The sequence below is a fragment of the Periplaneta americana genome, chromosome 10 (assembly GCF_040183065.1).
Source record: "Periplaneta americana isolate PAMFEO1 chromosome 10, P.americana_PAMFEO1_priV1, whole genome shotgun sequence".
NCBI lineage: Eukaryota > Metazoa > Arthropoda > Insecta > Blattodea > Blattidae > Periplaneta > Periplaneta americana.
In genome coordinates, this window is record NC_091126.1 from 82,548,714 (window position 1) to 82,571,973 (window position 23,260).

Sequence of the window (23,260 nt, forward strand, 5' to 3'; positions counted from 1 at the left end):
GTGTTTAGATGAGTTCATCTCCTTCTTCTTTGTTGTTTTTTGGAAAGCGAAATCGTGTGACTGTCACTCCTTGTGGCCAGAAGTCTTTCCGCTCTGTCTCCTCGATGTGGTTAAAAGGGAAGCCTACTTTGAAGGCTTTCTTACCTCCTAAGTTATGCAATTCTTCACATGTGATGTTTCCTTGAATACCATTTCTTTCCGGGTATTTAGTCACTGTTTCTGGGATTATACTTTTCTTCAGTCTCCCAATGTATAGCCACGCTATCTTCTCGGTTGCTTGGAGGTCGTTACTATCATTTCTTGTGCCTACAATAGTTCTTGTCTGGGTTTCTTGTCTGCGATTGAGTCTGCGTTCTCTTGGGTGTTGTGTTTTCCATCCTGCTTTTTTCTCCTCCTTTTCGAGTTTTCTCTCTCTTCCTCTGGTCGTTGGCGTTCTCCATACTGTGTAGATGTGTTGATTTTCGTTGCTGGCGCTTTTTTTTTTGTTGCTGTTTGTTATGACAGTTTCTCGTTTTGATGGTTCCGTTTTCCTGGTTAAGCCATGGATAAATATATAATATATATTTATCCATGGTTAGGCTGTGGTTTATTTTCTCTTCTATTATTGGGCCTAGCTTGTTGGCGAGAAAGTCCATTATGCATTCTACTTTCGCTGTTATGTTCTCTCTTTGTTGATTTTCATCTTCTTTCCTTCCTGTTTCCTTTTCTACTTTTGTGACTTTAGTGAGTGCGTCTGTACATTTATCACATAGCCATGAGAGTTTTCGTTTTTTTCTCCTAATCATATCGAATTCTCCTTGTGTTATGTCGATACATTCTTTATTGTGTTCGTTTTTTAATTCTATAAGACGGGTATATTTCTGTACGATTGGCGTCTCTGACTGTTATCTTCGCCATCTATTCGTGCAAGTCAACGAACTGGAAGAATACTTGTAGCTCGTTGGTGCAAGTAATTACACTTTTACACGAACAAATTTTAAATCTCTATCGGCATTTGCCTGCCGGTCTGAAGTTGCGCTCGGGCGCGGGTTCGATCCCCGCTTGGGCTGATTACTTGGTTGGTTTTTTCCGAGGTTTTCCCCAACCGTAAGGTGAATGCCAGGTAATCTATGGCGAATCCTCGGTCTCACCTCGCCAAATACCATCTCGCTATCACCAATCTCATCGACGCTAAGTAACCTAGTATTTGATACAACATCGTTAAATAACCAACTAAAAGAATCGATTAGTGGTGGTCAGGTATCCTTGAACGCCAGCACCTTGAGTTGATGAGAATACTAGGAACAATAGACTGTGCCTGTTTGTTTCACATTTTATGTGATGAGGCGATAGTAGCGATCCTAGTGGTTAGCAACTATCTATGGATGCATATTCCCTACGTATTGAGCTTCGTGACTGTATATACTAGACTGTGACGCCAGTGTATAGTACGTTGCAGTACAGTCACAGTCTACTATATACAGTCACGAAGCTTGAGTTTTGAGGGTGCTAGAAACAATAGACTGTGACGGTACTATTTTGCATTACCTGTAATGAGGCGATATAGCGATCCTAGTGGTGAGCAACTATCTAATGTTTGCATATTTACTACGTATTGAGCTTCGTGACTGTATATACTAATCTGTGGTACCACAGTCTACTATATACAGTTACGAAGCTTGAGTTTTGGGGGTGCTAGAAACAATAGACTGTGACGGTTCTATTTTGCATTGCCTGTAAATGAGGCGATATTAGCGATCCTAGTGGTTAGCAACTATCTAATGTTTGCATATTGACTACGTATTGAGCTTCGCTCACTGTATATACCAGACTCTGGTGGTACCATGTCGATTCATCAACTTTGAACTGACGTGACTGTAATGTGAAGGAAAATTATCTGTGGTTTCGTGCAAAATTCAGTATTTTGGAGCAAGTAAAATAATTTATATAAGCTACTTGACCACTTTCATAAATTTTTCATATTTCTGTAAATTTTGGTGATGGAAGAAAATAGTTCCTTTTCAAATCTCGAACAAAATGATCACTACATTAACGCCAGTGGTAATCGCTTACTGCGGTTCGTGCTCTATCTTTGTATGTGACTCATCTCAAATAGCCTGATGGCGGCTTCCTGTAGTTTGAGAAAGTTACAAATGTAACGTTATATTTTCGTCTGTTGAATGTATGTTACATCCAGATGTGATTGCTACTTGTTGTTTGACATATTGTTTGTCTGCCAGCCTGGATGCTGGTAAGAATTTGTAATATTGCAGATTGTGTTATTGAGATTTCCTGAAGTGTCGTCATGAGCGAAGTAGGGATAAAACCCCTCAGAACACCAAAAACAACTCCAATAACGGACGACTATGAAATATCAAACACAGTGTTAGGACTAGGAATTAATGGCAAAGTGGTGCAATGCTACTCAAAAAAGACTAGGGAAAAATATGCATTAAAGGTAAGGCGATACAAGTAATAACATAACCTCTTCTGTAATTAGTGATTTTTAATTCCTAAAATTAACTTATTTATTAAGTTGCTGGATTTATTACTAATGTGCGTGTATTTATATGTTTGATTAATTTATCATTTCATATTGGTGCTTAAAAACAAATTGTATGATAAAAGATTTTTTATTTCGTGGGATTTTAGTATTGCGTTATACGGTATTGTTGAAGTAATAAGGTGTATTAATCAGGTGTAATATTGTGCTGTACTGCCTAGTTGCTTTAAGAAACCGAGAAATGTTTTGTGTCGAAGTATCAATATTTGTGGCTGTTTGGAAGGCTGGGCAGTCAGGGATTATTTTGCTTTGTGATATAAATGTACATTTGTTGATATTTTACAAGTGCTTTATCACGACTTAATCATGCAATGCTGACGTTTTCATTCGCCTTATAACATTGAATTTGAAGAGCAGAGGGATAGCAAGTCTAACATTCACTTACGCCATTTTTGCGCGGAGCACTTGGGTGTGTGTATGTGTATATGTAGGCTAATTATCATTATCAAACCCCATCAAACCTTGGGTAATTTTCAAGACTCTTTACACGGAAGTGACGGCACTTAGCTATCGTCTCAACTAACATTGTCATATACCTCGGGATATCTAAGTGCCGTCACTTCCGTGTAACGAATCTTGAAAACTGTTTACTTGTCACCAAACCTTCTCACTAACAATGTGACTACTTGTCACTAATCTTATTTTCTCATCAAACTCTACTTAACCATGTCACTGATGTTGGGGCTACTTTCCGGTGATTTTGGAAGTGAAAATGGTTGAATTGGTAAGGGATTTTTGTGGAGATGCAGTTGATCGTATATGCAAGACATAACAAAAGCCTAAACTAACCAAACCTAATCTGTCACAGATTCGCATATATGCAAGGTGTAAAAGGCGAGTATGAAGAAAACTACCTCAGCACTAGTTTAGCCGTAAAGTTTATCTAACCTTATCACTGACAGTAGAGCTACTTGTCACTAAGGATAAGGAGGAGGAAGGAAGGAGGGTGGGTAGAAAAGAGAACCAAATGTTTTCTAGTAGGAGCGGAACAAGTGAATGCTAGGATAATTATCATTTTCTTCGGATTTGAATTTAGGTAACATGGAAAATTCTACCAATCTTGAGTATTAGTGCTATAGGTGATTATTACAGAATGCTTGCATAGTACTCACATTAAACGCTTAAGTTAAGTTTGTTTCTATATAGGTCATATAGGTAATGGACGCAAAGAGCTTGGTGATCACTAATACGTGTGTTTCTAAAAACTTACTTATCTTTGGACTGCCTGCTCAAGTTTGTCATAGCTCCAGTAAGTAATGACCCATATTTGTTAACATGCCATATTTAAGGTAGGCCTAACTTATCTTTTTTGTCAGACATTACAAAATGAACCAACAGCTAACAAGGAAAGCAGTAACTATCGAATGTTATTTTGAACTCACAGTTGTTTTATGAACATCCATTTGTAATAGGTGAATGATGGCTTTGAGGAAGTTAATCCAACAGAATTGAAACTATAAATAGTATAAGAGAGCTGTAAGTTGGTACAGGATAAATATTGTAAGTTGGTACTAATACTACTTAATATTTATTGTGCTTGAACATGGAAAGCTCTCTCCGTGTGCCTACTACCAGAACACAAAGCTGCTATACTCTGTGCATTTCGAACTGGCGGATCGAGATCAAGCAATGGGCTGCATTTTCCACGTGTGCTTACCCCATTCCTGGACCATTCTCCTCAACTAAAATCAGCTGGGACAGGCAGGATTACCAGTTCTTCAGTTCACAGTTTTCAGTTCAGTGACTTGTACGTGGTTTGTACGTTGTACGTGACCTTGATCTGCCAGTTTGAAATGCACAGATAATAGTTACCTCTTCTACAGAGCGTTCGCTTACATAATGTAGGTCGACTGGGCAGCACACACGACTGGCACGAAAGCCATGCAACGGGCTGTAAACTGTCTCGCATACTCGGCAATTCAGTTCAGTCTCTGTAGGAGTAATTGTGTTGACGTTAGATTGTGTGTTATTCCTCTGATTGTGATAGTGAAGTGTTTAGATTTAATAGTGGTCGTGTTGATGTTAGATTGTATGTTGTTCTTTAATGAAGTGTTTAGATTAAACCATGGCATCACAGAAATTTACGTTAGAGCAAAGGATTTTCATGGTAGAAATGTATCTGAAAAAGAGTGATTGTGGAAAGGTAAAAAAAAAGACGATTTGCAAGAAAATTTCTTAATGTTACCATTCCACATTGCAATACCAAATGCAGCCTCGTTAAAAATTTAGAGAAATGGGGTCACTGTCAAATAAACCAGCAAAAGTCCACGGCATGTACTTACTGAGGAAAAACTGGATGAAATAGGGGGAAAGATTGGAACATACCCCACAGAAATCTCCCTGTCATCTCATGCAAGAAAATGGTGTCTCTAAAACCACACCATATGAAGCCACTACAATTCATAAATCCTTAAGAGATGTCATAGACGTGTTGCAGCAGAAGGACATCATTTGAAACACCTCTTACAGTCAAGGTAAATTCAGTAATAATAAAACTGCCAAGCATATGGGAGATGGTTTGCCGCATGTTGCATGACCTTCAGTGGTACAGAATTTTGTAAAAGTTTCTGTATGTTTGTGTCTGTTTTAAGTTTAAAAATGAAGTTGAGAACTCTATATAAGGTCCCTGTTATTAATCATAAGCCTCAATTCATATTGTATCTAAGATGACCACACATCCCGATTAATTGGGATAGGCCCATATTGAGGGCACAACAATTTGTCCATTTTTTTTTTATTTTTAGAAAATTGTCTTTTGTCCTTATTTTCAATGGCAAAAATAAAAAAGCTGAGAATTTTGTTCTTTTAGTGTTAAACTGTTAAATTGTTTCTTGTTTCCTTTGAAGGTGTTTTAAATAGTTTTGTCGATGAAGCAGTGTCAGATAGCTGTAATATGTGCATTTTGTGTTGTGCAGTTGAATATTTAACTTCTTGCTATATGAAATCTGACTGTTCCATTACATAATAGGCTAATGTTTCTTTGTATATTTTTCATTACGTAGACCTAAACAGTTTTATTTTAAAATTATTTGTAAATATAAATTCTGTAATAGTGTTCATATGTTCTAAAATAAACTTTTGCAAGATTTCTTTTTTGGAAGGAGTAATATGAGTGTCTCAATTTGGCTGTTACCATTATGGTGACCCAAATTGTATCACACAATTTGATAATTATCAGTAAATCTAAATTCAAAGAATGTCTGATAGTTGGCACCTATCAATATTTTCCTTGGTGTATATATATATATATATATATATAATTTGTGTTGCATGAGTTTATTGAACTTCAAGTGAATATATATTTTTGAATTCTGCCTCTATTAAAAACTACATTTGATATTTAATTTAACTGTAAGTAACTATTTTCAGACACAGTTTGTGCTGTGGTTTTGTTGAAGGAGAGAATTTTCTTAGTTCTGTATGTTCACTTTTACTTTTGTAAATTTCTTTGTCCTGATGACATTTTAATTTATGTTAACTTGTCTGTGTTTAAGATAAGTCTGTTGTGAGCATTATTTGTCTTTTATTAAGGAAATGGAAATTTGAACATCATTATTTTTAAGTTTGATTGCTGTCTGAATGGTGACAAAGCAGTGAAGGATCATTTAAGAAGTATTTAAAAATTGTGACACTGGTATATAAGATCAATAATTGATAGTATAGGCGAGCCAGGTTCTGATTACCGATAGCAGGAGTCTGAACTACTGAGCTCGTTGCATGTTTCCTGTTTGTAGCGATAGCAGTGACCTCATCTCCAATCAGTAATAAGAAGTTTGTGGACCTATAAATGAGTTGTAAGTTTATTTGAAACGTAATTATACTATCTTCTGCGAGATATTTATTTCAAATTGTAAATACATTGAAAATTTGACATTTCATTGTCCCATGCAACTCTCTGCTTGCCAGTAGTGATCCTCTAGTTTGGTCTTCCTTAGGGCTAGGCAGTGTGTAAAATGTAGCAAGTCCATTTCATGTTTTTGGTCACAGCATTCAGTATGATTGTGGGAGAATACCAATACAGTGGCGATGTTTAGCTAAACAGTCTTGTCCTATGTATAAATGGAAGAGTGCACAGTCGGTACAATGCTGGCCTTCTGTGCCCGAGGTTGCGGGTTCTTTCTCAGCCCAGGTCAATGGCATTTAAGTGTGCTTAATTGCGACAGGCTCATGTCGATAGATTTACTGGCATGTAAAAGAACTTCTGCTTGACAAAATTCCTACAAATTGGCGACACTGATATAACCTTGGCAGTTGCGAGTGTCGTTAAATAAAACATAATTGTAAAAGAAGTGATAAATTCCAAGATTTCTGGCTAAGTAGATAAAAGTGAAAATTAGATCTATCCCCTCGTGGTGCATACTGGACATCTTTGATGGCATAGTGGTCTATAAATTATGCAATCGACTATGGCAACTACAGTGAACTTCTGCAAGATATTGGTGCATTTTAATTATGCTAAATATATCGAACTTGAGTAATATTGCTTATCAGTAGACCTGCAATGTTTGTGTGATGGAATTTCAAATCTTCATAATTCAAGCATCTGAAATTTAAAGAAATAACTGGCTAAATTTTATGTATAGTTCTAAAATGTATGCAATAGAGAGAAATCGATCGTGCTTCACTAAAATAGTTAAAAATTATATTAAATTATTAGAGACCAGATTTGTATTATATATAATGAGAGACTTGCAGCCGTATCATTAGTACTGGTAAAAAAAATAGGCAAATTTCTGTTAAGATAATTACAAAAATAATTTATGACAAACACCAATGGAAACATAACACACTGTTAAAAGTGACTGATATAGATTTTAAGTTTTCAGAGGTGTGTTTAAATGAATGTGGGAGATTTTCATGGACAAAATGGAGCGCTAGATGGCAAAGTGATCTTTCTAAATTTCTGTTACCGGTACCTTACATCTGACTCACTCACAGGCCACTCACTGATTCATCCTGTTTATCACCATGCTAATAAAATGCTATTTCTTGCTTCCAAAGAAACACATTTAGGCCTAGTTACATTTTTACTGACATGTATGGACTGAGTTAGGTTTCTTGGAAATGTTGATAGCTTCTCATTCAGAAATTTCCTTTTTTTTATTATAACAAGCATATATCTTCTAATGCCTTCTCCTATTTATTTGAAGTGCTGTAGTCAATATTTTGTGAATACAGCTCTAATAATCTGTTACTATAAATGCTATCCTATGTACCTAATTCTAAGAATCTTAATTTATATGGCATGCATTAGTATATTGTACAGAAAAAGAAAATGTGATAAAGAATAGAAGTGTAAGTAATTTTCGTTGAAATATAACTTTTGGAGGAAAGGATAAAGAAATGCCACAGTACCTACATACAAGTTTAAGATATTTTAGAGCAGAAAATTCTTATAGACCTAAATGTATTATTTTGTAAACTGAGAGCAGCTTGAACTATTAATAATAATAATAATAATAATAATAATAATAATAATAATAATAATAATAATCTGTGGCGCTACAGCATGTGAAGGGCCTAGACCGACCAGCCGGCTGCTGGCCTCACACCCACATGCTGAAGCAGAGGTGGACGATCATCACTATTACATTGCAGAATGTATTATAGATTTTTTTTGTATACAGTAACATAACAGTATCAGTAGTCAATATGTTTATATTAAGTTTATTGCATTTTTCCATTATACGACATTGGTACTGGTATCCATTTCTGTCATGTGTGTGTTCGTATGCCACTTCGAATGATATAGACCTACCTGGTTGGGTTTGTTCTGTGTTTTCTGAAGTAACAGAGCATTCGCTTACATAATGTAGGTCGACTGGGTGGTGTGTGACCGGCACAAAAGCCATGCAACACACAGCTAACTATCTCCTGCATGCTCTGCAATCCAGTTCAGTCTCTTTGTAGGAGAGGTTGTGTTGACGTTAGATTGCGTGTTATTCTTCTGATTGTGTTAGTGAAGTGTTTAGATTAGCTTGCTCACATGACATTAAAGAAATTTACATTAGAGAAAAGGATTTCATGGTAGAGACCGATCTCAAAAAGAGTGATTACAGGAAAGTAAAAAGATGATTTGCAAGAAAATTTCCCAATGTTGTAGTGAACAGTTCCTAAACAGCAAATATTGCCATCTTATCAGTGTTGCCAACTGTCACTAGATATCACCATATGAAGTAAAATCACGATCATACGTAGTGAATGACTTATTTAACATACCATACTTTACTTTTATGTTAGAAGGTTATTCTAAATAGTTCAATAATTTGTAACATATTTTCGTAGGTAAACTATACGAGAAAGGGATCAACATGTTATGTATTTTGTCTGGCAATATGAAATTCATTGGTTTGACTAAATAATTGATTCACGAGACCTAACCTAAAAATGTATTTTGTTTGACCATATGAAATTATTAGTACTAACTCCGAAAACTTAATACCACCATGAAATGTATGCTTAAGAATACTTACTCCTAATAATTTTGCTATTCTAGTTATAATTGCTGTCTCCATGAGCATAATTCCTTCTTCTTTCAGTTCAATCTGAAAGAACAGAACGCCAGTAGGGGAAGTTATCCCCACTCTCGCAGCACGCTTTACACTTTCTTGGTGGAGTTGCTGCCATGCTTTTTCTTCTTTTTGACATTATTGTAATAAAAATCTAAGCACGAAAGAAATTAATTAAAATGTGCAATGATATTTCTATCGATTACCCACCTGCATTATTACAGCCAAGTATGTTATATTTATTTACACTTACCTGACTATAGTATTGAATTGTAACCACAACGCAACACATGAAATAACTATTATGTATTAATATTAATTAATTAATTAGTATAGGCTATTCACATTTCACAGCTTCCAGTAACCGGCTCAGAAATCTAGTACAATTTTAATTGCATGGAACTCCAGTACTGTAAACATTTGTCTCAGCTGCCAACATAACAGTTACAAAATCACTACAGTTTGTAGTATTTGTCAGTATCGAAATTCGAAACGAAGTTGGCAAGAGAAAATTCAACCTGTAAACTATAAAATCACCACAATCCACTAGCATATGTAGTAATAGGGGGAAAATGGTTAGGTTTCACCCTTAGGGTATGAAGTAAGCTGACCCGGACTATAGTTTCACATAGTAACAGCAGCAAAAGACCACTCCTAAATCTAAATCGAAACACTTCAATAACATAATCAGAAGAATAACTCTCGATTTAACTTCAACACACAGAGAGACTGAACTGGACTGCCAAGTGTGTAGGAGACATTTTGCAGCATGTTGTATGGCCTTCATGCCAGTCATGTGCCACCCGATCAACCTACATTATGAAAGCGAATGCTGTGTATTACACGGATATTGTTCATATTCACTATCTAGGTCTACGTGTATATCTATCTGGGAATGACGCACATGAAGTATAATAGTAAAAAAATGACAGGTCTTTATATGAATCCAAAAACATATAGGCTAGTATACATGAACTCGAAATATGGGAAAATTTCAGTATAAGGATTCCTAACTGACATTTATATCTTAAAATGCTAAAAAGAGCAGATTTGTCTGCGTTTGTCAAATGCGCATCATCTTGCTTATGAAAAGGCACTTTTCAGTGCCAATAATTTATTTTATGTGCACATAGTTAGAATTTTAAAGTTAGAGGGAAAGGAAAGAATCCGTGTTCTGAAATTTATCCCGAAATATTTCTGCTTAATGATATTTCTCATAGTTTTGCTTCTTGCATGAAATGTTGAGATAAATGGAATAGATTGTGCAGCATGCCCCTAGAACACTTTGTTTCGTAGAGATGATTTTGTGTAGAATTACTTCCTCTTTTCATTGCAAATATTCCAAGTCCAAGATCCAGGATAATTATAGCCGCTATTCTTAGTGGAGAAGGCCTCATTGTACCACACATTGTAGCAGGATTAAGATTCCTTTTCATAAACCGAATTTGTTACTTGTGAGTGAATCAGGACAAAGTTTTGTATAGTTTACATTCATGTCGTTTTTAAATGCCGATTTTCTTAAGTAGAGAGATTCTAATAGAAATGATTAGGTGCAAAATATGCATAGAGATATTTTACGTGAATTATTTAAACATATATATTGCATATTCAGAACGTATAGTTTAGAAATGGAATGGAAAGTTTTCCTTTTCGACATATGTTGTATCATTCCCATTTTCTTTCACTATTTCTTTCTTTCTTTCTTTCTTTCTTTCCACCTCTTATTTTCGTTATGCAGTGAATAGTTGTTTCATATGAATTTGAATGTCTTTGCATGCTTTTGGAAGTGTATCAGCATATATGTGGCTGTTGAGCCAGATAACAGTGATGGGATACTAAGTATAATGTAAGAATGTGCTTATGTAACTCAGTCAGTAATGTGATTTAAAACGTGGGGAACTAAATTGTTTGGGAATGCACAAACTCTATAATGAGAAAGTGGCATTTTGACGACGCTGTTTATTTACATTAAGTTACATTTCTGGTTAAAAGCAGGCTCCAGATTTCTTTTTTTTTTTTTTACTTTTTTTTTTACTTTTTTTTTTTTTTTTTTTTTTGACTTTAGTTTTCGGTACCTTGTTCCTACTTCACAGACAAGTTCTGTATGATATTACATATACTGGTAGTATCTTGCAACATAAAAGATGGCATCTGAAGGGACTCCCCAATGTGTTTAATTTCTTCATAATTTATTATTGTACCCATGTATTATAAATTCCCTTGAGCGATTCACCAAATACTAGGTGAAAGTGTGAATAAAAGCAGCATTTTACGAACATATGCAAACAATTTGTTGCAATAAGGAAATAGAGTTGACGTTAAATGTCATTAATGTCAGAACGAAGAGCATAACTTCATTTGTCCATCATATCTACGTGAAAAATTAAGTTTCTTTATGTATAACATAAGCTACTATTAACAGAAATTTATCCCATCTTGGAAACCATGGGTTACAACAATAATTTAAAAAAGATTTCTCAAAGGAGGATTATGCCAGCATGACTTGTGAAATGTGTGCAGATTATGCAGGAGAACTTATTCACCAGGAATTTTTTTTATAGTTAATTATAGAAGCATTCAAGAAGTTGAATTTGAAAGGTATTTTGCAGGAAAGCATATTAAACAAGTTCAGTTTAGGGATTTACTATAACAAATGTATAATTTTCTTAATAGGCTAATTAGTCATTGTTCTTTCTGTCTGAAGTTATTTTTATCAAACAAGGCATTTTTATCTTGTCTGCACTTTGCATAACATGGTTCTAGTATGGATGGTCATTACCTCAAATCTTTTTGTAGACAGAAACCCGTTTTACAGTTAGGACAAACCATTGAGTACTGTTTATCAGTATGTGGCAGATAGGACAAACCATTAAGTTCTGATTATCAATATGTGGAACTTGTAAACAAATGCATAAAGTGCATTATTGGTATTGACATTAAAGTAAGGATTTAAAATAAGTAGAGCAAGGGAATTAATTGGTTATGTGGATGTATTTCTTGATGTTTAATTAAAATTTATGAAGTGATAATTCCAAGTTTGTAATAAGTATAGTGCATTTGGTTTAAATCCTAGATGAGGAACTGTTTTATAACGACATTCAAAGATCAAAGTTTTGTTTATGTTAAGTACACTATCAGTTATTGTTGAACTCCTACCAGCTTGTGGCCTAATAAGGAGGGTAAATGTGAACACAATGTTTTTTGGTGTAATGAGGGGAGCAAACAAACTGTTAGACAGATGGCTAGAACATAACTTTCCACACTCAGTGCTCAAGTTCACATTTCCACAAGTGGAAATGAAATAATCTATGCGGTGAACAGAGATTGTATTTAGGAAAATTTGTACTAGGGTATTCTTGTTTTCCTTGCTATAATTTCAATTTCTCTGCATTATCATTCTTCTTCTTCTTCTTCTTCTTCTTCTTCTTCGTCTTCTTCTTCATGCACTGAAGATCCATTTCCACGTGTTGCACTGCAAGAAATGCCAGAAGATCGCAAAGTGATTAGTAGCTTCAGAATTTTATTTCTGTAGTGGAACGTTTGGGTCAGGTGATTTTCACTAATGCTGTGGTGTCGAGGACTTGTGCTGTGAGGCTCTGCTTGGGCGTGCATTTCCCCATTCCACAGGGAATGTTCAGTATCATCACGCTAAAATACCACTAGGCCTGCTACTGATTTCATCAGATAACCACACAGTTGTTACAGAATATTTACAGTCTGCATCACCGTTTTTGGCGTGTGAAATAAGTAAATGGGAACGTTAAGTGCTAGTGTCTTACCTTTACAGTAGTCAGTCTGACAACTATGTTTGGTAAATGTCTGATGTGATGTGTATAGGAAGTGGTACCATTCTCAGTTGCGCTAGCAACATGCTCACAAACTGGGCGCTTTCAGAATAAGAAGGCATATGGCCTAAGCCAATTAAGTGCTAGCAGCAGTGCGACGTTGTCGGAGTTGTCACACGGTGCACGAGACTTGGAAGACAGAGACAACAGATAAGGACAGAAATATCAGTTGCAGCTCATTGCAGTGAGCGGGTGGGTCGAGATCTGTTCCTTCATTATGTGTGATATTTAAATATAATTACTCTTACTGAAGTAATATTCATCCCAATATTTATTACTTCTTCGCTTCACAGATCAGTAGATTTTGGAGGCACTAACTGTCTAAATAATGTGATAGATATGTAGAAATTTACTATGCTAATTTCAGACAAAGAATGTCTTAATTTTAAAAAAAAGAATGCTGCGTATTGTATTGCACTATCTGACATGTTGAAATACCCTCCTGAAAAAATTGAGGGCGAGAATATTTATCCTTATGTTCAGACTTCCTTGTACAGCAATGTTGAATTTATTATTGTTTATTTCTCCAGAGGAAAGATGAGATAAATTTGTTTGTAGGGGCAGCCTACGAATCTAGCGATAATAAAATGTAAACATATCTATATATACGTAATTTAGTATTGATATTGAAGTTGAAAAGTATTTTATTTTTCCTCTGCTAAATGAAGCCTATTTAATTTAATTCTCAAGCTTATACCTACCTAGGGGTCCAGGGTTCTATATTCTCGTTACGAATCTGGTTATAATGCAATGTAAGCATAATATGTGATCATACATAATTCAGTATTCATACTGAAACTGTAGATTATTTTATTTTTCTCTGTTAAAATAAGTATATCTAATTTAATTTTATTCTCTAACTTTTACGTATCTAGAGGTCCAGGGTTCTATAGTCTGGCTAAGAATCCGGCTATAAGAATATAAGCATATCTGTAGGCCTAATTCAGTACTCATATTGAAATTGAAGATTACTTCCTTTTACTTTGTTAAATCAAGCCTATCTAAAATTTCACTTTATCCTCAAGCTTATACCTACCTAGAGGTCCAGAGTTCTATGTTCTATCACTCTGGTGTGGGCAGTATAAGCCTACGAGTGAAGGTAGTTATATATAAGTGAATATGAAAATCGTAACCCAATAATATCGTTAATATATTGGAGGTAAATTTGTATATTAAAAAAGGTATATAGGTCTAATGTAATATATACAACGTAAAGTTTTTAAAATAGAAACTGAGTTTTGGAATTATAAAATCTCCTCGTTTCTAGCATTCCTGTATTTATTTATATTTTTAGTAGGTTATTTTACGACGCTTTATCAACATCTTAGGTTATTTAGCGTCTCAATTAGATGGTGATAATGCCGGTGAAATGAGTCCGGGGTTCAGCACCGAAAGTTACCCAGAATTTGCTCATATTGGGTTGAGGGAAAACCCCGAAAAACCTAATCCAGGTAACTTGCCCCAACCGGAAATCGAACCCGCCTGGTTTCGCGGCTAGACGCGCTAACCGTTACTCCAAAGGTGTGGACTGCCTGTATTTACTTTAAAAGTGAAATGTAATTAAATTGCTTCATCTTATAAAGTTTTTTATGCTCTTAAGCAAGAATGTTGTTAATACTCTTCGTATAATTCATCGAAAAAGAAGCAGGAGTGGTTATGTTTACAATATCAACCAAATATCTCATACGTTTAAGCAGTATTTCGTCTTAAACCATGTATAATATTTCAATGAAAAGTGAAAATCATATCCGTGATTATTCTCAGCTTTCTTCTTGCTTTCCATGTTCTATAATGTCACTGCTAACACATACTACTAATATAGTATATTTAAAATATGTATGATGAAGTAATACACGATTCTAAAAATCGTCAAATAATTAAGACTTTTGCGTTATTTTCTAGGAGAGGTAAATACAGGTAGGCTACAGTATACCACCTATTTGAATTATCTCTTTGCCCTGTCCGAGAATACGAGATAACGTATGTACTTCTAAACCACACGCCTCTGCAGTCAGATTCTTTGTTTCTAAAAAACTGACACGCATTGCATCATAAGCTAGTCCTTCAGAAAAATTATAATACAGAAAATACAATACTCCTCGCCTGCGAGTGTAGGACTATCCTTTTGCGTATAACAGATGAAACACCAGAGCCACTTGCAATCTCTTCAAGAGACATTGTTACGGTAAGTTACACATCACACAAGAGAAAACAATCCACGTCTGAATTTGAAAATAAACAGAATCTATCTTCGTTTATAGAAATGGACGTAAGAGCAAAATATGTTGTATATTGTAGGTTGGATATCTCTGTTTAGTCTTAAAGCGATAACACGCGAACCAGTTGACATACAATTGCCATTCTTGTACTGTTGAGTTCAGAATTCGTAGCTCTATCGAATGGCACAGCTTAAAATGCATTACTAGCCATAAATATTGTGCGCGCAAGAAAGAAACTAATACGCGACGCTTCAGCGAGACTTCGCGACGATTTAACTAGGCAACACCGCTTCACTGTTACTGGCTAGTCGAGCTAGACCGGCCTGAACTAGCTCCGCCTTATATGCCTTCTTATTCTGAAAGTGCTTTAGACTCTAGGACACACGCCAAAAACGCTGGTGCCAGCTATAAATAGTGTGTTAAAAAATAAAGTAGATGATTGATAACTGCACAATTGGGTATAAGAGGTGGTGAAACATTGAGGAAAGTTGAGTTTTAGTGCTACTAAACATTTCTCGAATCCTTTGTTATTCTTCTTACATGAGGGTAAATTAATTCATCAAACCAGGGTAGATGGTGCGATATCATAGTTATAAATGCTCACGCCCCTACAGAAGAAAAAGACGACCTATAAAGGATAGTTTCTATGAGGAATTGGAATACACTTTTGAATTCTTCACCTGACGTAATTAGGAACATTAAATTCAGATGTTTGAGATGGGCAGGGCATGTAGCACGTATGGGCAAATCCAGAAATGCATACAGAGTGTTGGGAGGCCGGAGGGAAAAAGACCTTTGGGGAGGCCGAGATGTAGATGCGAAGATAATATTAAAATGGATTTGAGGGAAGTGGGATATGATGATAGAAACTGGATTAATCTTGCACAGGATAGGGACTGATGGTGGGCTTATGTGAGGGCGGCAATGAACTTGCGGATTCCTTAAAAGCCATTTGTAAGTAAGTAACCCTTGCTTAATTAAACAGTTCATGTGACAGCATTTGTTTATAATTTGTTGAACTAATGATGTGAACTTAGATGAAATGGGAGTTTTGACATGATAGGACTGAATAAAAAATCACTGAGAAGAAAGTCTGTAGCAGTGATCAGGTGAATGTTAACACGTTGCATTTCAGTAACTAGGATGTATCTAATTTTCTGTTCAATTACACAGAGGTTCATTGTGAAATGGATCTCAGCTGACAAAGAAGTGGCTTGTATATATTGTACTGCGTACAGTCTAACATGGTCCAACTACACAATGACTTTTGTATGCTTAGCAATGGTAAACCTGTCTGCCATGTGCTGTACTGAGTTGACACTGTAGGGAAATGTTCATTTTTATAAATGGTGGCAGAATCCTGTTGAAGTAAGGTAATGGTGGGTAACTGTGCGCACATAGTTTTAATTTGCTCATACTATGGTCGTCTGTGATTATTTTGTAACATTAAGTAGGTGTTCGTACACAAGGAAACTTTAAGAATATTTATGCATTGTTAAAACTGCCTAAACTGTGGCACACAAGTTTAGACAAGTTGACGAATGCGAACACTTAGACGACATATGCGGGTAAGTGTATGCACAATGTTGGCTAACCGTGCACACTTTTTAATGTATGTTTTCTTTAGTTTCACTGAGTTACTACAGGCCTGTATTACAACAACTTATTAACTAGGATCACTAAGAAACGTTCATGTCCTTCATATGATGTGCACAAGTCGTGCCACCACTCGCCATACCCATTACACTGTATCCAATCTTCTTCATTAGATACATAACACCCAAGGCAGATGTATGTCTTCTCTGATGGAGTTTGTTTATCACTAGGATGTGCTAGGCCTGAATGTCAGCTATCGTGCAGTGAAGTTTTCGATTGGGATCCTTCATATTTGTTTACACCTTTTTGTAATTTTTAACACTTGAGAACCCGATTTTGAAAGCTGCTTTTCAGTTCTTGCTTTCAGCCTTTCTTGTTGGCAACAGCCCTCTGGCTAGCTCCTTCATTAATCAATCTTTTTATCTCATTGAACTGCCTTTTAGTGTGAGATGATTTTTCAGTTTTCCTTTCATACTTCCCCATGTCTTCTTTAACTACAAGAAATAAATACGAACAGTTCTTATCTTCATCGTATATAAAACGGTAATGGAAGAGCGAAATAGAGATCTATGAGATAAAGTGCCGTAAAATTAGCCTGTCACACAAGCTGCCTGGTGGAAGACAATAATTGTACGCAAACTTGAATCTGGTACACACACTTGCCTGGCTGCAGTAATGTGTCATTCAATCCGGTGCAGCTGGAACAAATGCTGCTAGTTCCAGGCTGGAATAACTGCATACTCACCAGCAATATTAGCGTTGTCCAAGGTATCAATTGTAATTCGATACATTTATTGCGGTGAGACCAATACCTTATCTCCTTCGTGAAACTCAGTCAAGTTAGCGAAACATATCAACTTACCATTTTCAATAATGTAGTCGTATGAATAAAGTATCCACAGCATTAACACAATCTCTTACAGATCACACTACCATACTAGACTGTTAGCTGTCATCCATTGATGCTAACAGCTGAAAAAAGCGACTTTATATACTTGGCTGCCTGTGCACAGTTACCCTCCATTACATTAATGCATAATTTCGTTCCATCTTGGTCAACTCTTGAAAATAGTTGTGTAAAATCAGATTCACTCACCTATCTGTTTTTTTTTCCCCTTCTCTTTTCAGTCCATCTAGGTACCATGTGAAGCAACCCACTGCATTTATTTTCGTTTCATCTTTTCAACTTCATTTCTGGCTTTTCAATAGTTCTTCATCCTGTCGCTATGATTTTTTTTCTCTCTTCTGTCCTGATGTTGTTTTCTTCCTTTCCTTCACCTGGAAACCTCTAAAAGTTTTGTATTAACCTTCTAAACCTCGTTTTATCCTGTATTATTTCTTCTTTTATCTCCATCGTGTTTATTTCTTTTCTTATCCCATGGACTCAGTGATTAAAACTCTTACTCTGATATGTATTTATTTTATTTATTTATATTTTTTATTTTAATGGTCCGGCAATTCTTTCCCCATTCATAGCACACCATTCACCAACTTCCTTGTCACGAAGAGGGAAACCCGTGAATAATGTGTGGTTTTTCAGTGGACCAGTGGCAGTTACTTTGTGCTTACATAGCTATGGAGATGGAATCAAGCCTCATCAGAGAAGAAAATACGATATGTCTATTTTCCCATCATGCATATTATTCACACCTCATTCACAAAATATGCGTCTTTTTCAGGATTGCCCATTGTTGTCCATGATGTATTAATTTTTTATTGTTTGATTTTCAATTACTCTATAGCTATATACGCAGAACAAGAAATTTTCATTTGAGCAAGCAGCGTAGTGGATTTTTAGGGGAATTTTCCAAGCAGTAGCCATTATCATTCAACATTTCTTCCATCAGTACCTTTTCTCCTTCCTGTGCTTCTTCTCTACAGTACATCCAGCTTCCCAAAATTGACCTACTAATTTACGGATTGTTTCATGAGCTGGAACTTTCACATCAGGAAATCTTCTTGCTAATAGTTTTCGAACTTGACAATCAGAGTCTGTATGTACATAAGAATTGTATATGAACACATCATGATCTGAAGAAATCCTAAACTCATACATATTATACACTTTTAAAGATATGCTGCATTCTGAATACACGCAAGTCTTGCTGCAAAGGTTGAATGACTCAGACTGAGAAAATGCTGCACATGTGTGATGTAGTTTGACCTTCAAGCACCGGGAACCCACCAGTACTAAGAAACCCTGTGTGTGGCCCACATTAGACTGAAGCCAGTAATACATTGACCAAGAAATATTCTAGGTTCTAAATAACTGTACAAAAGCCCATTTTTAAGTTGATCTACCTAGTAGTAAAATGACTTTAACATCCTAAAACAGTTCACTAATCAGGATGTGTTTCAGGTTCTACATGACTGCACGAAAGCCCGTCGCGAAGTAGACCTCCATTGGCGAGCAAGTGGCTGTCGACATATTGTTAATATCATTGATGTGTATGAGAACACATACAGCGGAAACAAGTGCCTCCTAGTTGTGATGGAATGGTAAGTGTTCACTTTTTAGTGTTTCTGAAATATTTGGTTACTCAGGAGACCCATATCTGATTGTTGTTTAGTCAGCTGTCTGAAGACAGGTTTGAAAGATCACAAGTGCATAAATTATGTGTTAACTAACCCAAGAGATAATGGGATAGGATGGCCAGTTCCTTTCTCCCTCCATTGCATACATCACTGACTAGGTACTGTAAAATCCCTCGTAACCTGCAATACCAAAACAATGGCACTTTTGACTAGGCCAAAAAAAAGTTTAAATCTGCCAGATTGAAACAGTTTGGGCCAGCAGTGTTGCCACATTAGGAAGTTCACACGAGCTTTAATCTTCATTGAATATTCGAACCTAAAATTATTGTATTATTTGTGTTGTGTGATGTAATTTAATAAAGAAAATCCACACAGTTTTTATGTTTATTTAGTTATGTTCGGGCCATCAGTGTTGCCACATTAGAAAATTCGCACGAACTTTAATTTTCAGTGAATATTCGAACCTAAAATTAGAGTATTATTTGTGTTGTGTGATGTGTTTTAATAAGGAAAATCCACACAGTTTTTATGTTTATTTAGTTATGTTCGGGCCGTCAATGTTGCCACATTAGGAAGTTCGCACGAACTTTAATTTTCAGTGAATATTCGAACCTAAAATTAGAGATTATTTGTGTTGTGTGATGTGTTTTAATAAGAAAAATGTACACTTTTTAATGTTTATTCAGTTGTGAGCATATGATAGTGAAATAAGCTTCACATGGCTGCAGTTTCAACATTTGGTACCATGAAATACGAACTTTTTTTTTTTTTGTATATACGGGTATTCAATTATCTGGCAAAATCTCATATCCGGAACTAGCCTGGTCCCTTTGGTGGCAGATAAGAGGGATTCTACTGTACATATTACACTAATCAGACTTCAGATGTATACAAACAATTGTTCTTCCTCTGACTCATTATTATCGTCATATGAGATGCACTGCCTAATAATAGATGTACATATTGAGAATATCTTTTACGACTGAAATTATTTCTGTGGTGTTCGGGTAAAGGGGTATAAGTCATTTTTTTTTGTCCAGCTGGGCTTTTGTTCCCCAGATGAACACACAAGTTAAATTATACAAGTGGGTGTGCAAAAATCAAAGAATACTAGCAGTTGATGTGTTTCATTTGTGTAGAAAATTATTTGTAATAAGGGTTCCAAGTTTAATTTTCATTTATCTCCGAACTCATTTTTATGACTTATCTCCCTTTACCCAAACACCACAGATTTGTTTCTAAACTACTTCAGTACAGTAATGAGATCTACTTTTTCATCATATGAAATGTGAGATAACATTCTAATACCAAAATTATGTTTTGAGATTTTCACAGAAATGAATATTTTAAGCATCTCGTTCACACAAAATGATTTTGGGCATGACAATTTGTCTGTCACAATTTTTCGAAAATCACTTGCCGAATTTTATCACATTCAGTACCTAAAAGTCGATGTATCCAGCAGGGTTGCATATAACATATACAGATCCATAATTTTATCTCAGCTTACTTACAGTGATCAAGTTCTGCAGCCAAGCAGGGTTCTTCCGCCTATCCGCAGTAGATAGGATATTCAAGGTCAGCTACAAACATAATAAGTTAGTTGAGAAGCATGCTATGGTGTGTAGTTCTCTTGGGATTTGATTGCATGATTCATGGTGCAGAAATTTAGTACAGAACAAAGAGTTTTAATTTATTGTGACTTCATAAAAACGAATCGCCTTCTCAGTGTCATAAACCAGTTCATAAAATAGTTAACAAATTCAAAACTATAAGAACAGTATTGGATAAGAAAAAATGGAAGATGTCGCATTTTAACAGACGAAAAACTTGACAATATCGGTGCTCAATTAGAACATTCACTACAAAAGTCTCTAAGTTAGCCCAGCAAGCAAGTGTCAGCTATGGGTCAGCACACAAGGCGACAAAATTACTGAAAATTCGTCCATACAAAATAACAAATGTAAACCTTAGAGGACAGGACCCCACAGATAAGAATACAATTTTGCATTTGGTTTCTTCAGTCTGTACATGTTGGCAATATAAACCCACAATTAATGTTTTCAGTGACGAATCATGGTTCCATGTACATGGCAGAGTAAATAGTCAAAATGAAAACTCGTTTTGTACTAATTTTCTACACCATGAGTCACGCGGTCATATCTCAAGAGAACTAGAGAACTGAACACCACAGAATGCTTCTCAACTACCTTATCTTGTTTGTAGCTGACCTTGAATACTCTAATTATTGTTACTGGTTTGTGGGCGGGTACACCTTGTTGACCGTGGACCTATGCTGCTGTAAGCGAGCCTGGATAAAATGTGGCTCTGTGTTAAATAAAAAAAAAAATACAGTCTCATTTCTTAAATAAAAAACATATATAGTGATTTAGTTGAAATGAAATTGGATTACTTTCTCTGAGATTTTTTCTGTCACAAAATAAGCTGGCAAATAAAACAGTAGCGTTTGAATCAAAGGAAAAATACTTCCTTAAGATAAATGAATTATTACACAGAGAGAGATTTCTACATTTAATTCAAGGGTTCAGAGCCATAGTGGGTCAAGCATCATTTATTAAAAACGGAGAAAGCATGAGTTAAAGTTAAGTGAATATCATAGTTTAATGGAGATTGACATATCATTTAGTTTTAATGTGTATACTTTATATTACTTGCTATATGTTTCCATTGAATTATGGTAATAACTTCATTTTAACCCTTATTTTCTGCAGTTTTAGTAAATGGTGCTTGGCCCACTGTGGTTCCGAACCCTTCAATTGCGATTTGCATTCTTAAGTTTTTATCATAAAAGCAAGGATGCTTGTTTCAAGAGGATAGATAGTCTGGTGAAAATACTAAATTGGGAGCCTGTATGTTGAAGAGTTCCTAAAATATATATATATTTTTTTCATTTTTATAAATAAAAATCTGAAACAAATAGAAAAAGTTTCTTTGCACAAGAATTTTTAAGATACGTACTTCAGATTTTGTTTACAAGTTCACTTTAACATCTTAAACAACTTCACAGACTGTTTTTCAAATTATATACTTACACATAATGAGATGTACTTTTTAACACAGTTTACTTAATTTTTTCAACAAAAAGTCAAAACTCATATATAAACGTACTGAAAGTAAACTTCTCTTAATTTTATCCTGAAAATGCTCTATGAATTTCTTCAGAAGCTATGAAGGAATGTACACTACCGGTCAAAAGTTTTCGATCACCTATCACAACTATGGATTTGTGGTTAAAACAGGGATTTCGTTTTGAATATTCTATCATATCACAATGCTAGAGAGAGAAAATATTTATTTTGTTGGTCTATTTAGTTCTTCCGATGTGTTTGTACATTGAAATATATGTATATGATTGTTTTCATAGCTGATCGAAAACTTTCGACCGGTAGTGTATGTACAAATTTGCAAGGCAATTGGCCAAAAACTATTATACAAGGAGCAATTTGAATGTGAGAAAATGTAAAAAAAAAAGTTTTCGAAATAATCCTTCATAAAGTATCAGTGCAATTACAAGTTGGCTAAAATTTTCCTGTACCAAATGTATATTCCTCCTTTCTCTTCATGCACTCTTCCAGTCTTGTTTTGTAATTTCCGAATTTCTTATCACATTTTTGGACTTCTCAGTACTCCTAGCTTTGGGCAGAGAAGCCCTGTGCTTGTCTCATTGAGCACTGATGTCCCTCGCAATTTAAGTGATCTCTTCGCCTGTGACAGCCTTTGTTACTTCCAAACTCCACACTTCATACCTCATATTGAATTGGCTTACTCCTGTTACAGCAACATAATATTAACTTATAATCTTTTTTTGAATAATCTTCTCTGTTTACTGCTAAACAGAAGAATGATATATTATAAAATGGAAGCAATTATACGATAAATTTGTGCTAAAATTATTTTCATACACAAATACACACTCTGAGAAAGATATTACATGAAACTATTTCAGATAGGAGGGCACAGGAAAATAATTTCGCAAAACAATTGATGTAGGTT

General features: G+C 35.3%; 1 protein-coding gene across 3 annotated transcripts in view; it reads left to right on the plus strand.

The window, feature by feature from the left end:
- The first annotated feature begins 1,864 nt into the window (after positions 1 to 1,864).
- Positions 1,865 to 23,260, plus strand: part of MAPk-Ak2 (MAP kinase-activated protein kinase 2) — a 103,476-nt gene continuing 82,080 nt past the window's right edge. For 2 of the 3 annotated variants that reach the window (XM_069837800.1, XM_069837799.1), the window contains exons 1-2: positions 1,865 to 2,437; positions 19,071 to 19,210. In XM_069837800.1, the coding sequence (XP_069693901.1) occupies positions 2,285 to 2,437; positions 19,071 to 19,210 (293 nt within the window). In that variant the 5' untranslated portion in view covers positions 1,865 to 2,284. The remainder of the gene's footprint in view (positions 2,438 to 19,070; positions 19,211 to 23,260) is intronic. The other variant, XM_069837798.1, reaches the window with a different exon arrangement.